This window comes from Nothoprocta perdicaria, unplaced genomic scaffold, assembly GCF_003342845.1.
Source record: "Nothoprocta perdicaria isolate Ctin4 unplaced genomic scaffold, notPer1 scaffold_168, whole genome shotgun sequence".
Classification (NCBI taxonomy): Eukaryota; Metazoa; Chordata; class Aves; order Tinamiformes; family Tinamidae; genus Nothoprocta; species Nothoprocta perdicaria.
Window position 1 is genome coordinate 910044 of NW_020454849.1, and position 23574 is coordinate 933617.

Sequence of the window (23574 nt, forward strand, 5' to 3'; positions counted from 1 at the left end):
TTCCTGAATGTTACAGATCTCATTGTTAAAAATATAATGAAAAGCTTGCCCTATGCCCTCTATTTGAGGATAGCATATCACTAGGGAAAAAAAAAGCCTTCACTTGAATGCTCTCTTTCCCTGACACTTTTTCAGATTTTACCACTTCCATAACTCTTGTTTTGTGGTCAGTACTGAAATGATAAGAATAAGAATAAGAACAACAGTAACAACAACAACAACCTTTTCGGGCAAGCACAGAGTAGTCACATTTGTGGGTTACCWTGAGTCTGAAAATTCAGGCTAGTTAGTGAGCTATGCATTTACCTAGAGGTCAGTTCGATGCATGAGTGCTCAGGGCAGGTCTTTCTTATTTTGACAAGAGAGGTGATCTTAACACATGCTGTCAACTGTCTCTTGAAACTAAATGCAATACATTAAGTTTCAAAAACTATGATTTTGAAATGAAAGTAATATACACTTTTTTCCAAAACTGTTTCAAATTCAACACTGTTTCAAGTTCAAAATGAAATGTAGAAATTGTAGAAATGTGGAAAATGAAATTATCAGAAATGTTTCTGAGTTCTCAGTTTACAGATATGTTTGAATCCAGAACTTTTTGCCAGAATTTCAAGGCAGTGTAATCATCTCAAAATATACACTAGAAAGAAGGAAAAATAGCTTTCTGACCACCTAGGCTATATGTCTTATTGCATAAGATAAGCATTACAAAGATAAATTGACAGACAGTGTAAAAGTTTTTACACTGAAACATAAAATCAACTTTTTTACTTCATCCTTTTTCAAAAATATTGCACTATTGAGTAGAAATCTTCAAGATGAATGCAAAAATATTTTAAATTCAGTGAAGTGTTACAGGTGAAAAGATGCAATTTTGGGAAATATACTAAGCTACTGCTGTGTTTTGATGATACACTTAAGCCTTTCTTGACATGTAGGTATCTGTAGCATGTCTGGCTGACATCATTTCCTGCTGCCATTTTACTGATTTCTAATTTACTGCCACTAGATGTATGGTTAATGCTAAACTCTCTCTCACTACCTTGAATGTAAGAGAGTTGAGAGCAATTCGTAGAGTGATAGGTACCATGTTGGCTGGCAGAGAAATTGAGACACCCCCAATAGCAATCTTCAGTCTAAATGGCACATTGACCAACATATCCAAAAACTTCCAAGGATGAGTATTCAACCATCTATATGAATTTCATATAACAGTTCTGCACTACTAGCAAAAATTGTTTGTTTGCTTGTTTGTTAATTTTTCCCTTAAGTCCAGTCTGAATCTCCCCGTCTGCTATTTGTGTCCATTTTCTTTTGATATACATCCTAGCTGTAGCGATAAGAAGTTAGCCACTTCGTCTTTGCAATTCCCTTTCAGATAGTCCTGTTAGGTCATTGGACTCCCCTTAAATAGATTTAACAAGCCCTTACCTCTCAAGCGTAAGACATACATTCTAGCCCACGGAACACCTTAGTAGCTTTTTTCTGGATAGTTTCCAGTTTCCCTTTACACCTTTTGAACTGGAGAGTCAAACCTTAAGACAGTTTTGCAAATGCAGCCTCACCAGCCTAGAATGGATGAGAGAGGATCATAGCATATCCTGGACATATATCTCTTAAGTCAACTCAGGACATGTTTCACCTTATTTGCACTGGAATGCATGGTGGATCATATTAAGGTTTCAAATGAAATTGAAGAGACTTTGTTTCTCAAGAGATATTTTGCCACAACACTCTTCCTAGTATTCTAGTATTCAATTATTTAAAAAAAAAAAAAAAAAAAAAAAAAAGTATGTATTCATTAAGTTCCTGTCATCCCCAGTATTTCTTGATTAAAGTCTTTCTAAAATATTATATCTAAAAAGCCATTTTTATTCAGTTGTTGAGGATCAACCTTTCCTCTAAAATGTTAAGAATGCCTCTATCTTTTCTAGAATACCCCCCACAATACATTCCCTCCTTCCCCTGCTGCCTGACAAGTCTTCAGCATTTATTTGTAGGTTTTCCTTTCCCTTTGCAGATATGTTTTCCCCAAATATTGCATGTTCTTTCCAGTGGATCACAATRGTGGGAAAAAAAGATCAGAAGAAATTGTTTAAAAATATAAGGTAGAACATTTGGCAGAACCAAAAATGTGGTATTGTTGATTAGAAATTAATGAGCTTTTTGTGCAACAGAAGTAAAAGCACAGCTGATTATTTTTTTAACTGTCATGGGAAAATGCTATACCAGATACTATAGAAACAGAACTTAATGTATTGCCAATCAGATTATGTACCTGCTAAACAGAGAGAGGAAAGAAATGAAGCATCCAATTACTTGTAAGAACCTATTGCAGATCCTTCAGTTATGACATTCGTTAACAAAATATTGCTGTGAAATGGCATTTGTTAATATGTACATCACTACCTCATCTTCAGAGCACTACTGAGAATTGTAACAGAGTCAGCCATGTCTCCAGCTAGAACCACTGAGGAAATTTGTCCACAGACTGCACTACAGACCATCCCTGCTTCTCCACAGACATGAGATTAGGATCACTGCCACTGCAGCAACTCAGGTCATGGGCCTGATCCAAGGACTGCTAGTCATCGTGAAGAAAAAGCCACTGTKTTAGGCTGACCCTATTCCATGAGTGTACTCAGTCAGAAGAATGCTTTCTAAATTTACAAATGTAGTCTCAGAATAGTTCATGTAACATAAAGGCATCCTTTTCTGATACTTACTGAATCTCCCTTTAAAAATCCTACCTGAAGTTTCATTCTCTTGACTTTGTGTTCATCTTGGCTTATTTATATATTTCACATGGTATAATCATGACTATTCATTGAAATCACACTTGAAGCCATAAACAGCTTTAAGCGWGTTTGCCAAGAACTTGGCAAGTATCTTCAAGGCGCTACTCTCCTTGTTAATGATCTTACAGCAACTGTGGGGAAAGGCAAGTAAACAATTGATTAGTTCATATACCTACAATGCTCACACATAGGCTATGTGAAACTGTCAAATTTGAATAAAAAAGGTTGTGAATTAGTTATAAGTTCTGTCAGTTTCTCTTTAAAAGAATATTTATAGTTAACTTGGCCCAGGAAMAATATCTGGAGACACAGAATAGAAAGCATACATACACCTACATTGTATTCCTGAAGCCATGTGTAACTACATAACTATTTCAGGAATTATGCAATTATTTATTTTTTCTTGTATATATCAGTACATAGATACAACAAGTGTAAACTGAGTATGGCAGTGAATCTACTGCTCTGCAATTCTTGCCAGCTACATTTTTTTTTGTAAATAAGATTATTCTCAAAGGAAAGCCACATGATAGGAAAGTGTATTGCTTTGTACAGTGATGTTTTGTAACCTGAATTAATACTTGTGAGAATGAAGTAGTCATTTCAGCCTATTTTCTTTCACTTTGGCTTTTAACTGGAAATGGAACAAATTCCCTTTCAGCTAGGCTTCCATGGCACTTAAACCCATGCTTTATGTTTATCAGATACTATTTTGTTCAGGCATTTGATGATCCATTTGGTAACTAGTTGCACAGGCTATCTTCAACAAAGGGAAAGTAAACATTTTCAGTACAGAGTAACTGTGTTTTTATAATAGACAAAGTCAAATAAACACAGCAAATAGCTTGCTGCTAACTGCATGAGTTGTCATCAAACCTGCCATTTTTTTTCCACTATTCTATAAAGAAATATTTGTACTGTATTTGCAAGGATCTCTTGTTTAGATTTGTGATTGTGTTAGAGAGGGTTAATTTACTGTCAATAGTGGCTAGAAATTGGGAACAATGGTTTTGTAAGACATTTGCAAATTTGACAAATGGTGATGTAAACTTTTTCATCATGTGTTTTTAAAACTATACCTCACTGCCAGTGAGGACTTCATATATCAAAAGTTYTACATCTTGGTCAGAGTACTGCCAGAATTCTCTGTACCTGTAACTCTCTGACAGAGATTTTACATCTTTAAAATCTGGGAGGGCAGGGGAAGCTTTGGGAAAAGGTAAAATGTAACGATAAAGGCTGGGGTGTTCACACTGAGATTAATAGTTTCCCTCGGGGATTAAAATGTATAAAAGATCTGATTGCTGTAATGATTTAAAAGAGACTTATTTGCTAGTCTGGTTGTAAATGAATTTAATACCAGAATTCACTACTTAGATTTATGACATTATAAGGCATGATCTTGGGGAAGGAAAGAGAAGTAATGAAGCAGAAGGCCTTCACTAGCATCAGCAGTGAAAATGACAAGGGTGGGTAATGTAGCCTAGATGGTAGCCTCTAGGTCTAGRCAGTGCTGATGGGAAAAACAAGTACTTTTTCATTGTGAAAATTATTTATTCTTCATGAAGCTAACTACTACTTTCCTCTTCAGAAAGAGCTGTCTGAATATTTCAGAGTTGTAAAGAAAAGAAAAAGACCTTTCTCGGGGAGATTTATAAAGTGTTTTTTTCCACAAGACCCCAGAATTAAATAGAAGTTTGAATAGGTATAAAATACATATTTGAAAGCAACACTATTCATGCAGCAGACAATGGAAAAGCATACTTAATTGTAAGTGAGGTATTTCAAAAAACAGTAGTTTGATTTATTTTGCAATTTTCATAAATTTCCTTAACAAACKCATTCTTTCAGTTTGTTTGAAGCTTGAAAATCATAACAGTGGACAAAATGCTTTCTTCTTCAAAGCCAGGTGTGGGCAACAGATGAGGAGTCCAGCTGCATGCAATTGGACACCTTTCTGGAGTAAACAAACTGAATCACAAAGCTTTAAAAAACAAGCTGCACAATGCAATTTTTTTAAAGCAGGTGTGACAAATGTATTTAGTAAACCTCAGTATTACTTTTCATCTCCTACTCTCCCACTGCAAGAGTCATAACAAAGTGTTACCTACATACGCAGTTCACCTTCTCAAAACAGTGCGAGAAAAACAGAAAAAAAAATAAAAACAGTAAATATTCTGYGCTGCACGTTTTTAAAGTGCTAGTGTCTAGTTCACTTTTCTAGAAAGTCTGCACTTGTCAGTGTCTTGGTTTTATTTTCTTCAAAGAAATAAAAACACAAACCTCTGTTAAGTTTGCCCCAGAATCTTTCTAGACTGCTCAGTAAGTTCCATGCACTGAACTACATTGGGATTTCTTACAAGGATTTTCACAACAMATCCTTTGCTTATGCAGGTCTATCTTGTGTTATTTTTACTCTTCTTGATTATGCATCTCTGGACAAATAGTCTTCTAGTCTTAATAAGGCTTTATATGGAATACTATGGGTCATTGAAAATCTTATTCTACATAGACTGTTCTGTGCCAAAGTTTAGTGTACACTTAGCATACTGTTCTTAAACAGAAAGACTGCAGACTTTGGCGTATTTATCTTTGCATTTGATCTATCATTCTTATAGTGCTGGCAAATGTAGTTCAGTTCTGATAAGCATATGAGAAGAAATTATTCTTGTATAAGAAAATGGTGGAAAAACATGAGTCAGCTGATTAGATGGAGAAGGCAATTTGGACAGTGTAGTATGTCGACAATATCTGTTCATGTGACCCGTGGACTTCCCTTTGTCATCCTATGCCTGAGAATATATGAAGGGGGCTGGGAAGGCAAAGGGACGTTCAATTGTCATCACTGGCATCTTTGACCATTGCACCATCATCAAATGCATTGGAACTTTCATTGTTTTCAGATTTTTCTTTCACATTGTGTGCAGTGCTAGATACATTTTCATAACTACATGGATAGAAAGATGAGGGGAGAACCTCTAGTAGAAGGATCCTATTATAAACTAGGGAAGCTTTGGGAAGTGTGAGTAAAATTCAGAACTGTTCAAGGCTTCACAGATTTCAGACTTTATTTGAGCTTTATTTTATTAACCTGAGCTTCTTTCTTCAGAAGGTTAATTATATTCGGAATTTGGCACTGGAACCAAAAATACCTCACAAGAGAGGCTTGTAAAATTTTTCTTGAGGCACAGAAACATAAACAATTGAAAGGATTCAACTGGATCCATTCATTCTCTTCATAGACGTGACYTGAGTAACTTCAGCTTACCTTAGACCTACATAATGTGTGGCTTCATATGAGATCATATAGTGCCAATTACGTTGGCAAGTATGCAAAATATAGCAAGGGAAAACTCCTCAGTAGGTAACCTGGGGGAGTTAGAAATCTGCTTATGTTACTGTGAAAATTTTGTAGATAGTTGCAATAWGTGATAGGGTTCCCATCCTAAAGGAATCATGGAAACCACCAAAGTAGAGAAGACTGACTAAAATGGCTTAAATCRCATGTGTGATATATTTACCATGGTTTGTGAGCCGTAGGACGGAAGTGGACATATGCCAGTGAAGTTATCCTTTAGCTCTGTGAAGTTCTAGTCTGTTCCCAAAAAAGAGGTAGGACATACCATGACTATGTTAGGCAGCATTCTCAGATATTTAGATATCCCTAAAAGATATAAGTAAAGATCAGCAGTAAAGCTGAATGAAAGAAGAGTTATAATAGTAATTTGAACATATGGTTGGGAAACATAAAAAAAAGAAAAAGGAAACGATAACAAATGAAGCCTAATGAGCCTCAGGCAGAAGAAAAAAAAAAAAAATCAAAACAAGTCCAAAGCTTGTGTGCTTTACTTTATTTAGTAATGGTTCTGTGCCATTTTGTCACACATAATCCTTTAGTTCTGTGCACTAGAGAAAGAGAGAATATTCTGAGAGTTTGCTGTATCAGTTTTCCAGGTCACTTTGATTTCTCTAGACACAGGGCATATAATGAGCCTGCAGYCAAGTGGAAGCTCAGTTTAATTTGCTAAATTAAGAATCTATTAAAACTATTCAGAAGAGAATGGCAGAACTTTCACTGTTTCGACTCCTTTTCATTTTTTATCTGCAGGTTTATGTGCTGTCATTACTGAGTGGTCCTTTCAAGGAATAACAGAAATATCTGGCTATCTCATCTTTGCCTTATCTAGATTAAGTAATAATACATACTGCCGTGGGGAAGGCAAAGGAAATAAGGGGTGGGTTGAAGAGAGGGCATAAGGTAAGAAGAGCAACAAACTCTGAAATTACTTTTGCTGTCTATTTGGGTATAGTGGGAAATTTCTGTCCTTCTGGGTAATGAGACCTGGTTCAGCCTCCTGGGAAGGTCAGTTCCCTTTGGGGTAAAGGAATTTGCTATTAGTGATTAAGGTCATTTTTCAGCTGAAATGTAGATGGAGCGGCTAAAGGAGAGGTAAACTCTCATATTTAAAAACTGAGAGGCTTTTCATAAAATATATATAAATCTTTTGAGTAGCAAGGTTGGAAAGTACATACCTTTTTGTGGAGCTGGGAGAAGCTTCTGTGGAGTTGGGAAAGGCAGAACTTCAGATATGTAGATCTTCTTATCTATTTGCTATCACTATTTTAGACCAAAGTATTTCATAAGGCTCAGGAGGAGTTTCTGGAAGGGTCTGAATACTGAAAGAAAAAAAAATATATAGCTGACCAGTAATGTTTCTTTCAGTTTCACCTAGGAAAGGATTTGAATTACCTCAGGATGTTTTCTATTACCACTGAAGCCTTTTTAAGGCAGTAGGGACCTTAAGCAGCACCACAGAGAGGTCCAGAAGGTAAAACAGCCTYATTCATCTGTTACTCAGCTTGCCCCATGGAGTATAGTAATGTTCCCTAAGTTAGCTGGTCCTTTAAGACAGACTTCTCTATTAGAGCCAAGGATATTAATGCAAATTCATACAACTTCCGGGTTGCAACTTCAGTTTGAAGGTGTCAAAATCCTCAGAGTCTGCAAAAAAATTCATAGGCAAATGTTATGTTTTAAGAATGAATGATTATGCCCATTAGTAGATTTCCATTCGAAAATCTTGGCTTATATCAAATACTTAGGTTAAACTAGGATTGAATTTAATCAAAATTTCTCACATGTGCTGCACACCTGATACTTTCCCATCACAGCCTCCTTCTGGAGAACCTGCTGCACATTGTGGGGGAGATGTCACTGCAYGTGAGTCGTGTGCGGTCACTGCAGCGGGACCTCCACGGTCCCAAATACCCTAGAAAAATCCCAGCTATCACCAAAGCCTTTGGCTAAGATTTCCAGTTAAAAAACAAAACAGGTCTAGGAGAAACCCCACCAAAATGTCTGGCCTGCAGAAAATCATATTGATATATCCRCCCTGATATCCAGAGTTAAGAAACAAAAGGCAGAAACATTCTTGTCAAGGATAATGAACTACAGCACCTCCGTTTTATTTGCACATATCTCAAGGGTGATCTCAGAAGTAGTTCAAAATATGCTCTTTTAATTACTCTAATAAGCATGCTTACATATATGAGTAGTAAATGACATTCTAGAGTAAAAAAGACATTTTCTTTCCTTATTGTTCTACATAGCAATGGATAACTTATGTTTAGCTCTTCATAAAAAGAATTAGTAATAATTTATAAGCCTGATATATATTATTTATACATATTCTCACAGCATAAAATATTAATTTTTTTTTCCACGATCTGGGAAAACAAAGTAAACCTTCTTCAAAATATGGTAGTTTTTTTAACACTTTTCACAGTGCATTGCCATGTATGCAGTGTTTTTTCTTGCTACAATTTCCAGATTCATTCCTTTGTTCTAGTTCATTGTTTTAACTGTCATATTGAGGCAATACTGTAGCCACAAGGGGAAAACAACTTTTTTTTCTGTGTATTAACCTTAGGATGCACAAGATTCCAGAAATGGGCATTAGAATGAAAGTATACCTGCATAGAATGACAATTGCTTGAATATTTCTCATTCCTTTACTGCTTGCCAGAAAGCTAACAGCATAGACAGGTGGTGACATGTGAGGTTGATTGTATAYATCTTTTGTCCAACAATACAATTTACATTACATAAACAGCAACTTCAACAATAGACATTGGGAAACACTAATCTGGTCTATTATCCAAAATCTGTGATTACATTCCTGATATGCCTTAAACATAAATTATAGATTTAATAGATAATCTATAATAAATTATAGATTAGTAGGAATTAAGATGGTGATGAGTCTCAGAGACTGGCTTTAACTCTACAGTCTTCTGCACTATTTTGTCTTTATTTGGGTGTTTTATTACATAAAATAATAAAATACTGTTTTTTTCTGTTTTCTGTTCATAGAGAACTGATCATAGCAGACTGTCTTTCTGTATTGAGAGCAAGGATGCTAAGACTTGAAGGCCATATTAAATGAGAAATAGTAATAGGCAAATTTGGATGAGATATTTCGCATGCCTGCTCTTGAGTTGAATTATTTCCTTGGAAAATTCAGAAAATTCTCCTTGCTGGCTTATGAACTACTTGGATAATATAGAGTCATATTTCTGAGAAATCTGAGATTTGATTTTTGGATTTTAAAACTGTTTCTTTCTTCTCCGTTACCATTCTTTATAAATATAATGGGGATAATCAGACATTATGTCTTTCACACACGCTAAAATAAATGGGCCAAACACCTTTAATCTTGTCTTGCATGATAGGATCTCCATTTCCTATATTCTGCTGTCAGCTTTTTTCYTCCATTTGTTCTGGTTTGCTTTTCTTCAAATGTGGATAAGCAATGCTACACACAGCATTCTGGATATTCTTCACGAATAACTTGCACTATGGCGCTGGTGTGTCCATATTTCCTACTGTAAATGATTCACTGTAGTTATTCCATGATCATGTCTACCTTCTTCACAGCCACACCATACTGAAAACTTTGATMAAAATACTTATTTGCAGCTTTGCTAATACTTTCATATGCAGCATTATAGCAAATACTTTATAAAAGACCATGTTAAGTAAAAGTCAGAAACAGGCTTTTCTGATGCTGCCTTTCATTTATCCATATATATAAAAAATATCACCTTCTAATCAGTTTCCAGAGGAAAAAGCTACACTACTGAAGAGGAATGTTGATGTAAGATTTCAATGCGCTTTCAGTGAGCTGGGCATCTCCTGAACAGAGTTCATTTAGAGCTGCACTGTGATCAGTCTTTAGAGCAAAGAGGGCTGAAGTAAGAACAATGAAGGAAAATCTTATCTAACTATCAAAAATTCATTTATTAAGTAACTACCAGCAGAAGCAAAAATATGCAAGRTAGTATAGATAAACAAAGCTACATGAGAAAAGTGAGTGTGATGAAAAGTTCACAAAACTTGGCATGATTAGAAAAGCCAAAGCACTAGAAATGGAGGCATAAAATAACTCCATCCAACTATATACGAGATTTTTAACTGAAAACTGTGTCTCATTTGCTGTCATGAGTCTATCTAATAACTATGTCAGGATGCTTCACCCAGAGGATTATTCTGCTCACGTATTTTCTTTTATATTTCTCATCTGTTAGCCACCCTCATACAGAATCATTATTGTTATCCTAGACATCACTATAAACAGCATTTCTCTTGTTACCTAGCAGCGAAGAAAATCTCAGACAGACCTTGAAATTAAGTCTTTCTTTTGGACATGCTCAAGCAAAGTGAGGTGTATCTGATATCATATACTGATATCAGAAGAAAATCTTGTTGCTTAGAAGTTTATCTAATAATTAAATTTTTATTGGTAATTTTGTTGAAAGCTTCTAAGGCATTTAGTTTAATGCATGCTAAAAATAAGTTTGTTTATGCACTCAAAATTTACAAAACTATATTTAGTTTTGTATAGCCAAAATTTGCACAAATCTAGATGAATAAATCTGTAGATGAACAGAAAGTGATGTGAATTGAGAACTGGCTTAATGGCAAAGTTCAGAGGGTCGTGATCAACGGCACAAAGTCTAGCTGGAAGCCTAGAGCTAGTGATGTACCCCACAGGTCAATATTGGTCCAATCCTGTTCAACATCTTCCTCARTGACCTGAATGAAGGGACAGGGTGCACCCTCAGCAAGTTTGCTGATGATACAAACTGGTACCCCAAGGGTCATGCTACTAACGTGGTGAAGAGATGCTCCAGTCCAGTCCAGTGGAGCATCTTCTTTATGTGGAATGACTGATAACTGGGCCTGTTTAACCAGAGAGAACTGAGTGGAGATCATCTTGTCAAAGTACACAAATACCTATAGAGAGGGTGTAAAGAGAGGGATCGAACTCTTTTCAGTGCTCAACAATATAATGAGAGGCAATGGGCACAAACTGAAGCACAGGAAGGACCATGTGAACCCAAGGAAAAACTTCACTGTGAGGGTAGCAGAGCACAGGAGCAGATTGCCCAGAGAGGCTGTGGAGTCTCCTTCCTTGGAGAGAGCCAAAAGCCATTTGGACGTGGTCCTGTGCAATGTGGTCTAGGTGATTAGGTTTGGGCAGGGGGGTTGGACCAGATGMTCTCCRAGGTCCCTTCCAAGGTCCCTTCCAACCTCAAACGCTCTGTGACTGGTTAAAGTCACAGAGTGACTTTTTGGTTAAAGTGTTAATAATAAACGAGCCACAAGCTTACGGGAGAGGGAGTATGCTTTATAATGTATACTCTGAATCTCCAAGAAAAACAAATTTGCTTCTAATGTGTCTCAGAAGGCACTTACATTGTTGTCCTTGCATATAAGAACTGTTGTCAGTAATTTAAACTCTTACACGTTTTGCTTAATATCGAATACGATTGTTTTAGGAATGTCTCTGTAGGTTCTAACTAGACTTAGATACAGATGTTTTAGGCTTACCTTTCCTCTGTGTGCCTGAATCTGTAAATGGAAATGTGAGGGAATTAGACTAAACTGATGGTTACCTAACCGCATGCAACATTCCCCAGGTATTTAGTTTTGGGGACCTTGTTTTTTYCCTTGCAATTAAATAATCCTGTGTAAATAATCCCAATTAATCCTGTGCAGAAAGCGTGATGCATGTAGTTTTCATAGGAAAATCTGCTTTCAAAAAAATTTTCAATTAGTTTACTGCCTAAATCTTTTTGAATGACCCCAGTCTTCACTAGTCAAGAAGTGACAAGCGTAAAAGTTTTGTCAGTCAGTTGAGTGCCATCCTGTGCTCAGATTTTCATTCTCTAAATCCGTAAGATTTTTCTGTCAAAATCTGTTGTAGCTTTTGCAGAGAGTTCCCACCTAATTAAAATATACATATTGAAAATAAGCTGTCTTCTCCACATTGAGAACTGATTCAGTTCATTCTTGAGCACTGTGTCCAGCTTACAGTCTGCAAGTCAGGTAATATGCTAGAAAATTCGAACACAACTCAAAGGAATGTATGAAAATGACTGAAAAACTGGAAAACAAATATAGTATTGACATGGAAGAATGTATGTTTATTTTGTCAAGGAGGATGTTACAGGCTTATTCAGCTACAACCTTACAAGCATCTAAAAGTGAACAGAAATACTACGAGAGGAGATTTTAAAACAGAAGACAAAGATATTAGGGAAAAAATAGTGATGGGAAGCTGAAACCATGTAAAATTTGAATAAGAAACAAATGTTGTGACTCAGGATAAGATATGTAAAAGTGAGGCAGCTTATTTATGCTTTTAAATCAAGATTACATGCTTTCAAAAATGCATGGTGTATTTTAGCCATAGATATTCTATTTAAAGCAGAAGATATATTTAGAAGAGTTTGGTTTGTGTCATAGAATAGACCAGATGAACATAATTTTCCCTTCTGTCTTTAAGGTCTATAATTTGCTGAATGACATTTTCTCTATTATGACACTTTACAGCAACAATGCAGTAATTTAAGTGTGGGTCTTTTTTTTCCTGTCTTCCGTTATGTTTTATTTGTTTTGCTCGCCCTGCATTTTCTGTTCCTTTTCTTTTTGGTTTSTTTTTCTTTGTTTTTTTCTTTCTTTTTTAACTCCAGGAATTGGTCAAGGGGTTCCAGTGGTGGCCCTCATTGTGGAAGGAGGTCCCAATGTTATCTCCATCGTCCTGGAGTACCTGCGAGACACTCCTCCTGTTCCTGTCGTGATATGTGATGGCAGTGGCCGAGCATCTGACATCCTTGCCTTTGGTCACAAATATTCCGAAGAGGGAGGGTGAGTCCTTTGCTAGTGAATGTTCCTTGTGGATCTACAGGTTCAGCCTGGTGGTGACACAGAGCCCAGAAAACCCTTAGCAAAACATGTCCCTTCCTCATATGACAGTTTCTGTCATTGATATGAGTAAAATATTGAAGGTATAGAGTACAAGAAAATAAGAAGTTAAAGCAAAACTAAGGAAAGTCCTTAGAATAAAACTATCAGAGTTGAACAATAGTTATTTAACATGGGAGGTAACTCAGTGTCAAGTATGATGTGTMGAATCCTGCCTCTCAGAGGGCATGGGAAGTTATTTTCACAGCATCCAAAGCTGGCTTGGACACAATACATGTGATAATATAGTGTCCTGCTATCTTCAGGTTTCAGGCCTACCAAAAGGTGAGGGACCTCACCAAGGTAAGCTAGTTTGTATAACTAGTTTGTTATACAACATAAGCTAGTATGTATTTGTCGTGTCCCATGAGTAAGATTCTTTGTGCTTGTCTGTATTCACACGTGACTTTTTGTGCACTGATCTGCATTAGCCCTCTTCTACCTTTCTGTGCAGGCTCAAGATAAAGCAAGAACAGTATTGAGTTTGTATTAAAGAAAAGTCAGTATGTTTTTGTTGAATCACCCTTTTCATACACCTAACAAGATCCTTAGTTCATGTTATAATTAAGTGACTAAAAGTTTAATATTCTTTTTCTCTGCCCACAAATATGTATGCAATCAAGGTAGCAAAACAATTTAGCATTCAACAATTTAAAAACAACATATGAAGATGGAACCAAAATCCACTCAGATACAAATTACTAAGAGTTAATTCATGCCTCTTTTCTCCAGCTGACTTCGCTGACCTGCACAGATCCAGGCTTCACTTGAAGAAAACACATTTTTTATGTTAGCATATCACAGAATCATATGTAAAGACAAGTATTCAGAGTACAATTATGTAAAGGATAAAACATGAATACTTTCTGAGCTCTAATCTAGCATTTATTTTGAAATAAATATAACCATGAAGCTTCCTTAATTTAAAACTCCTAATAGGAATAAGAAAGTTTGCAGCAAATCTTTAAATGAAGTTTATGTTCAGGTTCATGCTTATTCTAGTGACATGCTTGGGACAGTATGAATATCTCAGGTTTCCTCTGATTCCTTGAGTAGCAGTGTTAAGTGACCTTGCCATTTATACCCCTAAGGAAACCTTACCCAAAGACATTTTATYCCATTGCTTCATTTGTCACTACATTTCTGTCTACTTTCTCTGTGTTCTGATGTCATCAGGAAAAAAGAATAAAACAAAAACTAACTAGGTAACGGTTTATTTCATCATCATGAACTCCTATCCATAAGAAAAGCAAATGATGGAAAACTATTTGTTAGAGACAGAATGAGTAAATGTTTTATTATCTGAGATGTTGAAGTTTGGCTTCTTAAAAKCCCCTGTTCTCTTATCTGTAGTTTTTTCCAACAGAAACTTTCCAGGTTTTGCCTGCAATGGTATTATCATGTAAGATAAAAACCTTCAAGCTGCTCAGACTGCCCTAAATAATATGTGAGAATATTTGTTTGTCCCACTTCTGAAAACACCAATCATCTAAATTACAATGTCATTTTTAATAATAACAAACACGAAACACCAATATTATTTGTATTCATAAAAAAATTTACATAAATACATTGCAGTTCATACACAGAGTGGGTACTTTCCCCTCTCTGATTATATTAACCTACTTTTGAATAATGTTTAGCTACATGAGGAGAATACAGAATAATTGACACATTAACTGAATTCAGCTGAGAGTTTTGTCTTTAGAGACAATCTAAGTAGGTTACATGGAACTGTGKCTATTAGATGATAAATCCATATAGTACATGGAAATTGCAGTCAGAATTTAATTCTCCAGTTCTCTATGCAATCAGACTGTAAAGTCAAAAAAAAAATCCCTACTTTAAATCTGGCTTCTGCCTGCAAATCAGAGTTTTCTCCAAGCTGTAATGTAGCTTCTCATTGCTATGCATGGAGCATATGATCTAAATCACTCAAAAACCCCATCACACTTGGCAACAGGCTCTGCATTTGAATGTCATTATTACTGTACTATTTTTTTAGTGTCTTAGATTTTCATTCACTATGTGCAAGAAATTGACCCATTTTCTACATATACTAAAGAATGAGTGTATGTGTATACTAAATATTGATGTGTATTTTCATGTTTATTTGAAAGTTGGTTTTCATGGGTACAGAACTGTTTGTGGAGGTGAAGGATTACAAGTTTCAGTCAGTGTGGCACCAATCCTTCCTTCCGAAAGATATTAAAGAAGGGTGCTGAGCAGTCATCTACTTGAAAGATCYTTTATATTGGGTTTCACAGAACTATGTGAAGGCAAGGCAAAAAAACCCAAACATTTCTGATTTATGCAAGCAGCAGTATCTTTATCTGCAACATGTGCATCCTTGAAGCCCTGAGAATAAAAGCTGGAAACTGCCTTATTTTAAGGCCTTGCGAGGTTTCTTGTGAAATAAACAGTTGCTCAGTGCAACGGGAGAACATTTCACAACACATTCCCAGTACATAATGCATCTTCAAATAAAACTTCACTGGGCTGCAGTGCAAGGAGACTGCTGCAGCACACTGCGATGGGCCAAGAGAAAGCCATGCAGAGACCTGTGCTGGCACTGCTGCCTGCAATGGAAAGTGAAGTAAGAAATAGATTAGAAGGAACTATGTAGCATACCTTGAAGTAAAGACATCCTTAAAGGCCAGGCAATTGTGAGGACTAAGTGTCTTTCCTCTCTCAAAATAGTTGGTTGAAGTTGGTGGGAGGACTGCAAGCACAAAATGAAGTGCTTTGTACATATGCAGTGTTTAAGCATGACAAATATCAAATAATTTTGATATTTGTATTGTATTAGTATTGTATTGTATTAGTATACAATACTAATAATGTAGTATTAATGCATTTTTTAAAAGTTTACCGTAACTTTACCATAAAGTTTATCGTAGCCAAGTTTAGCATGAGTGGAGATATATTATATGGAAAACATATATTATCTTGATCCCAAAAAAATATTGAAGAGAGAATTCAAGAATATAGAGGGTGGCTCCCTTTTGCTGTGAGCAAGTAACAGCCTTAGTAAGAATCATTCAAATTACCCTTTACATCTTCTTACTTAASAATTTATTGCTAGAAGATCACATAAATGAGAAACAGGCTTAAATGCCATCTTGTTTATCTTGTAGAGAAGAGGGACTTCGTGGCTGCTTGTCAGTATGGTCAAGATGTACAGTCTCTGGTATAGCTACCTTACTCAAAAATCTATTTAAATATATACATATATATATATATATATATGCTGAAGTGCTGACTGCTGATAACATAGGAGCAATCATAAGTCCCTAAATTTAGTCCCCTACCAAGCATGCAAACTATGAAGGTGAATATGCAAATATGCCTATGCACTATTCACTATGCACTATGAAGGTGAATATGCCCTCTCCACACAAAGTATTTTTGACTGTATAGTCAAAGACGCCTTTTTGCATTCAAGCACAAGCAGAGAGTAAAATGACTGTAAAGCACCACTATTTATAGAATCATTTAGTRGCAGTTTTTAATCCTCAGAGAATTTTTAATTAAATGCTGAATTTAAAAAGGGAAAGATGAAACACTAGGTTAAAGCTATGTCACATCTTAGGCAAATATTTCCTTACAGAATGGTAAATGACTTGCAATATACGAATGCAGTCTCCCAGCTGAGGTTATAGTGCCTTAACTACTCTGTCAGCACTATCCTGCAAGCATGAGAGCCTTAAGGAACTGAGTTCAGTGCAATAAAAATGTACTTCTTGCAAGATGTTCATAAMAAAATATATAAAACATTCTCTCTGCTTTAAATGAGCGATACATCCTCTTGTGGGACTCATTAGAGATTGCCTTTCAATTGATCTGTCTGTAGCTCTCCCATAGCATAGCTTTTAGGCTTTATAACCAAAGCATAAGACTTAAATATAATTAAAAAAAAAAGAGTTTTTTTTCACTTTGAGTAAAAGGGATCATAATGTAGGTAGGATATCTGTCTTCTATGCCCACCATAATGTTTAGTATTGCATATGAATTATCCTGTAAGATTGTTTCCACATTGCATATATTTATATCAGTCTCTTTCTCTTGCACCAAGCAAGAGGTACAACCATTCAATTRATAGAAGTCAGGCAAAAACAGTGTTGAAAAACAAACTCCCATGAATAACTCCCCGTAGCATCTCTTCTTCATTAAATCACTTAGGAATCATCACTATTTGAATGAAACTTAGGAATTATTAAATTGATTTTCTCTTTTTTTCTCAGAACAATACTGTGTAAAATGTGTGGATTTCAAAGGTATGAAGTGTAAAATGTGTGGATTTCAAATGCAACCAGTCCCACTGAATGTATAATTACACCTTATTTACAATTTCAACTACAATAAATATCAACGGATCCTCTGGTTGTGTTTCTTACACATGGTATAAATGCAAATCATAGTTAAAATATGAAATACTCTCAATTTCCTATAGAAGAGGACAAGGAAGAGTTTTCACATCACAAAGATATTTTTTTGTATAAATTTTCATTATCCTGAATGAAAAGAATAATAATAACCAAGAAATAAAAATTCATAAATGAAAACTCAGAAGTCAGTTGTATTCAGTTCATTGAATTGCTGAATCAAAGAGTTTAATTTAAGAGAATTTCAAAGCCTTTCAATATCAGCCAGTTAAAGAGATATAACTTAGAAATCTGATTAGAGCATAATCACTGTACATCTCCAATATGATGTGCAACTCCAGATCTCTAGAGGTAAATGACTAAATAATTTAGGAATTGGCTACAGACCAGATCTTTCAAATCCTCTCTGAAATCATATCACATGAACCTGAAAGGCTGGGATGTTGATGAGTGGAGTGTCTGTTATCTCCCCAGTATTGGGCATGACTTCAGAAAAGATTTCTTCCTGAGAAGGGAGGATGCCAAAATGCTGTCATCTGGCTCGCCTGGATCACCTGAAGCTATGAAAGGAGTTCTGCTTTGTGTTAAATTTTCCAGAGTATTTCAGACAGAACTAGAAGGAAGTTTTATTTAGTTTGTGACTTAAGTTGTTTCAGGTTGAGGATTCATTCAGTCAATGCAAAACATCTTCCTCCATTTCTGTTTTTCCTGGGGAAGAGAAGGTTGAGAGGGGATTTTATGAATATGTACAAATCCTGAGGGGAGAATGTAGGGAGGAAGGAGCCACACTTTTCTCAGTGGTGGCCACTGACAGGACGAGGGGCAATGAGTATAAATCAAAACATGCAAAGTTCGATCTCCATGTGAGGAGGAACTTCTTTCCTGTGAGGGTGCCAGAGCCCTGGCACAGGCTGCCCAGGGAGGCTGTGGAGTCTCCTTCTCTGGAGATCTTCCCAATCCACCTGGATGCCGCCCTGTGCCCCGTGCTCTGGGTGTCCCTSCTGGAGCAGGRGGGTTGGACTAGATGATCTCAGGAGGTCCCTTCCAACCTTAGTGATACTGTAATTTTTTCCTGTGGTAAGATCCTAAGATCAGGTTTGGTGCTTTTCAAAATGCACAATACTGGCACCTTAAAAAAAAGAGTTTACTTTTCACTTTGGACCAGATATTTTCTGAAAGGAATGGAAATTGATGAATATAGTTCCAGATTAGTTGTCAGTTATTTGAAAGTAGGTACCCAGCACCCACTAAAATATAAGATGGCAATGCAACTTTGGAAATAAATTAGTTGGCATCTATACTTACAGGGAATAGCCTTATCTATGTATGCAGAGAATGGAAGAATAGTTTTACTTCTGTGGGAAAAGGAAGAACAGGTTGAATTGTTTTTTAYGGAAAAAAATTCTAGGAAGAAGCAATCCACTGCAGAACTGCTGCCATGAAAAATTATAGAATTCAGGGAGTCTGGTCACCAAAATGCCCAAAACAGGTGCACTGTAACATATTTTCTATATTTTCTAAGCCTAGAAAAATTATGATAAAAATTCTTTATTTAACACTAATTGTTGTTAAATATGTCTTAAGTATCTTGTGGTGCGCCAAGAAGTGATCACAGATTATTGATCTGTTAAACTGAAGTGCAGGATGACAATGAGCCTTATGCTTATGGAGGCTTATAACATGTGGCAGAATTTACTGTGGAACTGTTTTTGATATTAGGTGCTGAGCATCTCCTATGATTTAGGTAAAAATTAAAATCACAAGACTCTAGTGTCAATCTTTTTCCTAACATAAAGTTAGGAATTTGTGATATTAAAAATGCATGCAGCAAGTTGTATGTGCAGTGACCATAATTGTTTTTGCCTAATAGATCAATCATTGGACCTCCTCTAAATCATTTTGTTCACAGTGGTCTACGAGGTTACCTCTTTCACATGCATCAGTTTTGATATATGCATTGTAGATTTGGATATTTTAATAACATGGTGCAGGTCGTATTGGCCCCATGTGGATTACCTAATTGGGATTTTTTATTTGAGGGCTTCTAACTGTAATAGATGACCACATGATTCAGTCCTGATTTCAGTTTCTACAATGTTAAGTCAGCTTTATACATTACATTAGAAAGTTTGCTCTTTTTCTTTTGTAGTTTTGATTATAATAACACAAAATGTCACAAAGGCAAGCAGGAAGCTAAAGCTTGCTCTAGACCTGAGACATTACTATATGTCCCTCATAAAGCATAGGACCATATGTCCATATAGCATAAAAAAATGCATAGGTCAAATATGACAACAAGCTTCTGAGCAGTGATATTTTGAAATGTGAATCCCTGTAGTTAGGAAACCACATAATTGTGTGCATTTTTTAAAATGACTGTATAGCTTTCACATAGATTTTGCTTCACATGCTGTTTAAATTTATGATATGATATTGTTTCCTGTAGCTATAATTCAGGGGAAAAAATATTGTGATGGCTGCTTAGGAAGCCTTGAAAGCAAACCATGAAGAGTTAATTGTTCTTTCACTCTATGCTTGTCAAAGTAAATTTCTCTTGCTCTGTGTGCATTAGCCTGAGAGAAAGCTGCTTAAATTAAATCAAAGTCAGCTTTGGGTTCTACATTAAAAAAAAAATTCATGATGAGTTTTATCTCAAGATCCTTGGAAATATTGTGAAATCCTACCCTCGTTCAAGCTTGTCATTTCAAATGCTTCCAAATATATATTTTGTCATRTACTTCCCATTGTTTACAATGGAAAAAAAAAAAGAACTTTAACTCATTGGTTGTAAATGCAGGATGGTCTTAAAGGCATCAGTCTTTCCAAGCTATTTCACTCAATGAGAAGTGAAACTCTATTTCTGCTTGTGCAAACTGGGGCATTAGATGCAACTCAGGCTTCAAAGGACTCTGACACCTCTTTTCATGTTTCCGTGTGCTGGCAGTATCCTTCCTTCTGTACAGTAGGTCAAATTATTTTTCTTGCTGCCTCTGCTGCGCCCACTAAGAGGGCTTGTGGTTTCTGCCAAACTCATCRTATGCCACCTTTTTATGAGAAAAGCTGGTGATTTAGGGGGAATGTGTGCTTACACAGCGAGTGAGCTGGAAAGGCAGTGTTGTTGCCTCTCCAGCATGCCAGGGGAAAGTACAGTGGGGGCCATACCTCTCTTTAATAAGAAGTGGATCTACAGAGGGAAACTCTTCAAGGGTAGTTCATAAGAAAGTGTAGGAAGAACAGTGATCTATGGGGTGTTCTAAAAACCCATTTTAGCTCATTTTAATCCTWGCAATTTGGCATATGTTTTGCAGGTTTCTTTGTGGAGTAGAAGATCTGTTCAACACAAGGATATTTACAYGCACAGTCCAATTCAGCATAGAGAACATATGCACCCCATATGTCAATATATATATTTTCCTCACCATCTCTTTTCTATACCTCTTTGCTATCCCCATTAACTATTCTTTCTAAGAATATTTTTGATCTAGGTGTGATGACAAGGTATTTGAATCATATCTGAAATTTAATTTTGTTGTGAATATTCAGCAGTCTCATTCGGGCTTCCTTGATCCAGAGAGCTTCAGGTGACATTTACCAATAATATAAAAATAGAACTTTAGTCTTTATTATCCCCAAGCAGCTGCCATAAATAAGCACTGATTTTTAGATACTGCATTTCTCCTCTTTTTTTTTTCAGTTACTGCAGAATTTCAGTCATAAAGCTTTGTTTTTCTTCTATTATATGGCTGATGAACATTTTCTGATTTTCATACCCCTAAAAGATTAACATTGATTTCTCCTTTAAATCATCCTCACTCAGTTAATGAAGTCTGCTATAGTGCAAAAGTTTTCACCTTTCAAAGGATACGTGTTCTGAATAATTGAAACCACTAATTTGTAGGACATTAAGAACTGCAGTGTTTCCTCTCAAGCAGTCTTGATGATTAGGCTCCCTGATATCAAGGGCTGTAGTTCAGTTACAAATATTCCATTCTTTTCTGCTGTTGGCCCACAAGCTCTAACATTAACACTTAGAAGGCACACGTTTACTTCTTAAATTTCAGGAGGTTCAGCATAAACAAAAGCAAAATGATTTTTCTTGCTGGTTTCAGGAGCAGGACAATAACCTCTCTTTCTCTTTTTTACCTTACATCAGTATTGTTAYGAATTGGTTAATGGTTATTGCTAGTTATTGAATTACAAAATCCAAAATCAAAAACACAGACAACAGAAATACTCCAGTTTCATAAAACAAACTATAAGTCCTGCTAATTCCCTGATAGAAATGTGTGTCCAGTTCAGCTAGATGGGCTAGTGCCCCTCAAATTCCAGGCAAGCAGTGTGGTTCTCGTTTTCATTAGGAAATCCCACACGGTCGAATAGCCTCACATCATGCAGCTGCTGGGGACTGAAATAAAAACTTGGGAGATGAGACCCCAACATGATGATCAACATATTTTTCTAGAACAATGTTTTCAAGTTTGTCACTGATGCTTTCTGCAATTCCTGCTTCCAAATCAACTTTCAGTGCTTTGCTATCTAACCTCTACTGATTTTACTGCTTTTCTCCTTTAGGGCCATTTATACTGTTCATTTTAATAACAGAATTTTGCTTTTTCTCTTGTGTTTATTTTTTAATTTCAGGCTTATCAATGAGTCCTTGAGGGACCAATTGCTAGTTACCATCCAGAAGACGTTCACGTATACCCGAACACAGGCACAGCACCTATTCATTATCCTTATGGAGTGTATGAAGAAGAAGGAGCTGGTATGTTCAGACCTTAGCTGAGAACAGAAAACTCAATGCAATGTTTTGATCAAGTCTTTCTGATCACTATATTATCTCTTTGTTTGCTTTAATCTATTTCCTGATATTAACTGAATTCCAACAGTTCTGCTCTCTGTGTAAATTCCCCTACATTTGTTTTGACAGGACAAAATATAGCTAATAGGACATGGATATTATTACTTTTCAGTCATCRCAAGGCATACTGTGATTAAAATTCTATGTATATAGAAACTCTCAAAAGAAAATCTAGTTGCCTATCTGTCATTGGATTCATATTTTAAACATACTGTAGAGTATGTTTATGCACAAGTATTACTAGGTTATTTTACTATAGAGATGTGTGACAGGAAAGGAAAATAGCTTGTCTCCAAGGATCCTGTTCTGCAGTGTCAGACCTTCTGGAAGAACACAAGTTCTTTCAAAAGCTTCATGGATGGTGCTGCTTCTGCAGAAGCATTTTTGAAGATGGTGCTGCTTTTGCAGAAGCATTTTTGAAGGAAAATAACATCATTGGATGAAATTACATTCTTGTAGCTTTTATTTCTTGCAGACTGACTGAATAGACATCTTTCTGTTTTGTAACGTAATCCTTCTTTTTCAGTTCATATCAGAGCTCCCTGAAATTCCAGGTTGTTTGCAGCCTGAAATACTTTGTGCAGGGTAACTTCAAGAGAAAAGATTGACTCATATTTTTTATAGGTGTTCCTTTTTCTCAAGTATTTTGAGTACTCTAAAACTTCATCCTCTCTGGTGCCTTTTAATTTCTGTTAGAAGCAGGACATGGAGTGAATGATAACTCTGAATGTCAGCATAGTTATGGCTAGGAACAATTAATAGACAAGCTGGTCCTTATTTTGGCAAAATAGCAGAATATTTTCTTTTATATGATTTAACTTGCCAAGAGTAGAGTGCCCTGATTCATTCATCCATCAAAAAGGACCAGGCTTCTTCATTCATGGCTAAGCATTTGTACATACCATAAGCACATGACTTAAGCATACATGTATTTATACTATATACACATACATGTACTATACCATAAGTACTCAAGACCATAAGCACATAAGCGAGGCACAAACGGTCCTGGAGGTTTCTGCAGTGCGTCGATGACAACTTTTTGACGCAGGTTGTGGAGGAGCCGACGAGGAGAGGTGGGCTGCTGGACCTCGTRCTAACAAACAGAGAGGGCCTTGTTGGAGATGTGAAGGTGGGGGGTAACCTTGGCTGCAGTGATCACGAGCTAGTGGAGTTCAAGATCCAACGAGGAGGAGGCAGGGCAGCAAGTAGCCTTGCCAC

The 23574-nt window shown here is 36.2% G+C and overlaps 1 protein-coding gene across 1 annotated transcript in view; it reads left to right on the plus strand.

Annotated features, from left to right (window-relative positions):
• The window catches only part of TRPM3 (transient receptor potential cation channel subfamily M member 3), a 242611-nt gene that overhangs the window by 132963 nt on the left and 86074 nt on the right, over positions 1–23574 (plus strand). The window contains exons 7-8 of the mRNA XM_026035828.1: positions 12837–13011; positions 22134–22257. Of these exons, the coding sequence (XP_025891613.1) occupies positions 12837–13011; positions 22134–22257 (299 nt within the window). The remainder of the gene's footprint in view (positions 1–12836; positions 13012–22133; positions 22258–23574) is intronic.